Consider the following 6,000-nt stretch of genomic DNA (forward strand, 5'->3'; position numbering starts at 1 on the left):
CGAGTGCACAGAGTGCCTTGGAACGAGAGAGGCAATTAATCATTTTTATGACCGATCCTATTTAGAAATAACAGGGTTTTAGTCAAATTAAAAGAGTAACTTATTAGAAAGATTCACCGTTCATGGGTTTATGGTGTGAACGTACATGGCTCGAATGTAATGCTATTTCTGGAGAAGTGCAAATATGATCTGTAAGATGGTTCCACGGTGTTTATAAAACATTACTGTTATAATGCTCGCAAATGTGAGGGGCCATTCCCCCTTCTGGGGAAGGGTACCAAAAAATGTCTGCAGCATTATAGGTGCCCAAGAACACCGTTGCCTCCATCATTCTTAAATGGAAGAAGTTTGGAACCACCAAGACTCTTCTTAGAGCTGGCCGCCCGGCCAAACTGAGCAATCACGGGAGAAGGGCCTTGGTCAGAGAGGTGACCAAGAACCCAATGGTCACTGACAGAGCTCTAGAGTTCCTCTGTGGAGATCGGTGAACCTTCCAGAATGACAATCATCTCTGCAGCACTCCACCAATCAGGCCTTTATGGTAAAGTGGCCAACCGGAAGCCACTCCTCAGTAAAAGGCGCATGACAGCCCGTCTGGAGTCATTGTCTGATGAAACCAAGATGGAACTCTTCGGCCTGAATGCCAAGCGTCACGTCTGGAAGAAACCTGGCACCATTCCTACGGTGAAGCATGGTGGTGGCAGCGTTTTTCAGCGCCAGGGACTGGGAGACTAGTCAGTATCGAGGCAAAGATGAACGGAGCAAAGTACAGAGAGATCCTTGATGAAAACCTGCTCCAGAGCACTCAGGACCTCAGACGGTGGCGACGGTTCACCTTCCAACAGGACAATGACCCTAAGCACACAGCCAAGACAACTCAGGATATTTCAGTTTATTTTATTTTTAATACATTTGCAAAAATGTCTAAACCCATTTTTCCTTTGTCATTATGGAGTATTGTGTGTAGATTGATACATTACTTAAATTTTTTTTTTTAATCAATTTTAGAAGGCTGTAATGTCAATGTAACAAAGTCAAGGAGTCTGAATACTTTATGAATGCACTGTAAAGCAGTAGCCTACTATGGCAGAAAAGTTGTGTTCAGTTATGAACTGGTGATCATCACCAACCCACTGTTTTGGAAACTATGTTTGTCAATAATACAGAAGATTTTTTAAATTAACACAGACCTACTTAACCATGTATTACTCTGCCATGCACATTATTGCAAGTCTAAATTAGGTTCCTGTGGTTGCCAGGTTGCCAAAGCGTGGAACCCCACGCCGGGACCTATGGATCATCAACTCGCACCGCAAGGGCCCACAAGGCCAGGGGCCATGGGACCCCCAGAGCAACTTCATCTATTTCTGCTCCAAGCATTTCACCCCAGAGAGTTTTGAACTCTCAGGAGTCAGGTATGTATTGTCTCTTCCAACTGATAGAGGGCAGTGTTTACCTCAGGATTCCAAAGGTTAGGTGATAATGTACTTTATCTCTAGTGCCTAGTTTCCACTGGAAAAACTTCAGCCTAACTGTCAGGGTGATTATGTATTGATGTTTAGTGTTATAGTCTAACTCTTTAATCCCATTTTTTGGGGGGATGTCTGTATAAGGACTGAAATGAAAGAAAATGCAATAAATTGCAAAGGAAGCTTAGTGCTGTTGATATTGATACACTATACATAGAAAAGTATTTAAACAACCCTTCAAATTAGTGGATTTGGCTATTTCATCCACACCCGTTGCTGACAGGTGTATAAAATCGAGCACACCGCCATGCAATCTCCATAGACAAACATTGGCAGTAGAATGGCCTTACTGAAGTGACTTTCAACGTGGCACCGTCATAGGATGCCACCTTTACAACAATTAAACTGGTCAACTGTTAGTGCTGTTATTGTGAAGTGGAAACCTCTAGGAGCAACAACGGCTCAGCCGCGAAATGGTAGGCCACACAAGTTCACAGAATGGGACCGCCGAGTGCTGTAGCGCGTAAAAAAAAACATCTGTCCTCGGTTGCAACACTCACTACCGAGTTCCAAATTGCCTCTGGAAGTAACGTCGGCACAAGAACTGTTTGTCCGGAGCTTCATGAAATGGGTTTCCATGGCCGAGCAGCCGCACAAGCCTAAGAACAACATGCACAATGTCAAGCGTTGGCTGGAGTGGTGTAAAGCTTGTCGCCATTGGACTCTGGAGCAGTTGAAAGACATTCTCTGGCGTGCTGAATCACGCTTCACCATCTGGCAGTCCGACAGATGAATCTGGGTTTGGTGGATGTCAGGAGAACGCTACCTTCCCCAATGCATAGTGCCAACTGTAAAGTTTGGTGGAGGAGAAATAATGGTCTGGGGCTGTTTTACATGGTTTGTGCTAGGTCCCTTAGTTCCAGTTAAGGGAAATCTTAATGCTACAGCATAGTGACATTCTAGATGATTCTGTTTTTCCAACTTTGTGGCAACAGTTTGGGTTAGGCCATTTCCTGTTTCAGTATGACAATGCCCCCGTGCAGAAAGCGAGGTCCATACAGAAATGGTTTGTCGAGATCAGTGTGGAAGCACTTGCTGGGCCTGCACAGCGCTTAATCGCCTAACATCAGTGCCCGACCTCACTAATGCTCTTGTGACTGAATGGAAGCAAGTCTCCGCAGCAATGTTCCAACTTCTGGGAAGGCTTTCCACTAGATGTGTGGAGGCTGTTATAGCAGCAAATGGGGGACCAACTCCATATTAATGGCCATTATTTTGGAATGAGATGTTCGACGAGCAGGTGTCCACGTACTTCTGGTCATGTAGTGTATGAAAATATACGGTATGTAACAGTGCATCAAGGATAACTGCCAGCATTTTAAATGATCGTCATCTTACCTTCTAACTTTACACAGTGGGTACAGAAGGCTGAAGGACGATGCATTGCCCACAGTCTTCGAAATGGTCATGCAGCCAGGAGGAAGAGGAGGGGGGGAAACTCCTAGAGGAAAGGGCAAACAGAATGTCATAAGCCTACAGACCAGGTAAGAAAATGGAATAAATCAAATGTATTTATTATATTGTCTATCATATATACCACTTTTTTTTTTTTTTTTAATTTTATAGAAACAATGAGTCACCATTGTACATGTAGCTCAGAGCTGGGATGTATGTTAAATGTCATCTTTCCTTTTTAAGGAGGTCCCGCTCTCTGAAAGTGGAACAAAACAGCCAGAATGGTGCACAACAAGAAATTGAAGCGAAAAATATAGATCGTGGAGAACAAGTTCAGAGCTCTGAGACACCCAATGGGGAAGCTAATAACAATATAGAGCTGGGCAAAGCCCAGGCCCTCCCTTCCCCCCAGGGAACGTCTGCGCCGACTGTCGAAACACCACAGAGTTCCCCTCAACAACCATCAGGCTCTTCACCCGGAGACCCACCTGGCTCTCCCCGTCCTCATTCCCCATCGCGATACATGCTGCGCCTACCCCCACCTCCTGGCTTCTACCTGCCCAAGGAACACAACTATGCTCAGCATTGCCCCCTGGTGTGGCGGAAGCGTTACGACAGGGCCATCGACAACCTGGAGAAGTCCCTGCGTCTGCTTAGTGCGGCCAGGCGGAGGGAGAACCGGCTGCGGCATGCGCTCCTGCGCCTCAGAGAGAATCGTCTGAAACACACCCTGCTTCGCTCCCGTGACGGAGCTAAGGGCAGGGGAGGTCGAATTCAGGGGTTGGAGAGGAGAGGACATGGAGATAAGGCAGGAGGTGTCAGCCTGGCTGAGCCAGAAGAGACTGAGATGGATGGAGTGCCAGAGGACTTGGGGCTATTTGAAGACGGACCTGGGGAACCGATTGACTGGGGAGGGCGGGTCCGGACTACAGAGACTAAAGCTGGGTTGGAAGAGGAGGGAGGTTACTGCTTCTACTGTGGAAGAGGGCGAGAGGACGATGGGGTTAAAGTGACCAGGGGAAGCTCTCAGATCAGGAAAGGTGGACAGGGAACTATGGATGATGGCTCTTGGAGCTCTCAGGTTGATGAGGGGGACAGAGATGGTCGAAGAGGAACACGAATTCCAAAGAAGGCTCGAGTTCGAAAGGTTGTAGAGACCACAACATATGCAGGAGCGCCACAGGAAAGCTATGAAAGCTACTACTATCACTGTGGCGCGTCTGAGAGTGGTGAAGATGTGCAGGTACTCATGGTGGAGCTGCCACCTGAGAAAGGGGTGAAAGCTGGCGTGGAACTTCACTGCAACCCTCAGCTGTCCATCCCCCTGTTGCAAACACAATCACCGGTGGGCCTTCAGCAGATGCAGCCCTCAGGCAGAGCAGCACTGCAGGATACCCACAGCCGGGTTCAATTCCTGCAGCCTTGCCCAGCCTCCCAGCAAGGGTTACTCGTCACAGACCTGAACTCAATAGAAGCAGAGCCAGTGGACAGCCAGCAGCAGCTGGAGGAGCCGGTGTTCTGGATGCAGGAGGGCCAACTGCTCTTAGTGCCTGTGCCCTCTGAAGACTGGCTGAAGGGCACAGTTGGGATGGAGGGAGTGGCAGAAGAGGTGGGAGCACCAACCATATTAGTGTCAGAGGTGGGATTTCCTAGAGACTTGGTGGAGGAGAAAAAGGGGCTGTGCTTGGAGGGTGGGGGTACAGGGCTGAGGGTTATATTGCCCACTGATGGACAGGGAGGCCACCACTCAGACATCAGGACTACTGTGGTGAGCGGTGATGTGAGGGAGCGGTTGAAAGAACACTTGGAGGGGTTTCAGCTCCAGCTTAGCAGTGAGTTTATTGACTGAAGGCTGTATCATATTAAAGGGCCAAAGGGTGAAAGCCTTCATGTAGAGAGTGAAAAGGTGTCAGCATACTGTTGTGTTTTATATACATCAGCTAAGATGGTGGAATGTTAACTTATAACTTAAATCAGGTGGAAAGGTCAAGAGAACCATTTAGCAGGACAAATCAGTCAGTCATATTCTTACCAGCTTGTTAGCCCAAAATGCTTCATAAAAATACAAAAACATTCCATTTACTCACTTCACGCAGGCTTGTGTAGTAGAGCAGTGGTTCCCAAACTGTGGGGCGCGCCGAGAGGTCGGTGGGGGGCTCAAGGTGCAATTTCGAAATTGGGGTAGTGCAGCATCAGTTCCTGTTGTCTTGTCAGTCATTGCAGACCTTAGAGAGCTATTTATAACTTGTTAGAAATCAACTCGCCCATGTCAGCTAACTTTTTTTTTTTAGCTAGGTTTTTTTAGCCTATAGATTCTGTTGTGATGTTTGAGTCACTCAAATATCACATGAATAAACATTAGACATGGCAAACTGTATAGAATTGCAAGAAAATGTGCTTTAAACGGCAAAATGTTCTCTGCACCTCATGACACGATCTGTAGAATTGCAGGAAATTAGCTTTAAACCTGCAAAATGTTCTCTAAGCCAACAAGAAGGGGGTGAACAGTTTGTGTCATGAACAGTGCTTGTGCCCATAAAAATAAACATGGTGCACGCATGCGCGTGATGTTCCCCAATGCCTGTGTGAAACGTTTGGGAACCCCTGTAGTAGAGCATACAAAGTGTAATTGAAAACATTTCAAAGCATACATCACAGAATTAATGAAATACATTGTAAATTATGCTCAGTTACACTTGTCATTGCCTGTACATACAATTATTACAGTTAATAAAATAACGTATAATTTCACCATCTGTAACCTTAAGACTTTGTTCATGCTTACACATTTCATGAAACTGATTACATTTGGCATGCATGTAATTTATACCGTATTACAGGGGCTGCCAAAAGGTTGCTGGAATTGATATTTAGTTATTTTAAGACATTTCTGTTAGTTTATTCACAAAATAGTACAGAAGTGTGTGGTTCACTGCAATGTCCCCAAAATGACTCAAAATCTAGGTACGCAAAACCCATCCAAAATATTGTCTTGGGCAATAAGGCACAGCCAAAATAAGTGAGAAAATCATGTTAGATTGTATTAAGTGGAACATCCCTTTAATTAGGGTGCCCT

General features: G+C 46.0%; 1 protein-coding gene across 2 annotated transcripts in view; it reads left to right on the top strand.

Annotated features, from left to right (window-relative positions):
• Window positions 1-5,669, top strand: part of thap7 (THAP domain containing 7) — a 29,824-nt gene extending 24,155 nt beyond the window's left edge. Inside the window, exons 5-7 of one of the 2 annotated variants that reach the window (XM_038966363.1) lie at window positions 1,260-1,415; window positions 2,885-3,013; window positions 3,168-5,668. In XM_038966363.1, coding sequence (XP_038822291.1) covers window positions 1,260-1,415; window positions 2,885-3,013; window positions 3,168-4,773 — 1,891 coding nt within the window. In that variant the 3' untranslated portion in view covers window positions 4,774-5,668. Of the gene's footprint in view, window positions 1-1,259; window positions 1,416-2,884; window positions 3,014-3,167 lie in introns of both variants that reach the window. The other variant, XM_038966362.1, reaches the window with a different exon arrangement.
• Window positions 5,670-6,000: the final 331 nt, after the last annotated feature.

Source organism: Salvelinus namaycush, chromosome 27 (assembly GCF_016432855.1).
Source record: "Salvelinus namaycush isolate Seneca chromosome 27, SaNama_1.0, whole genome shotgun sequence".
NCBI lineage: Eukaryota > Metazoa > Chordata > Actinopteri > Salmoniformes > Salmonidae > Salvelinus > Salvelinus namaycush.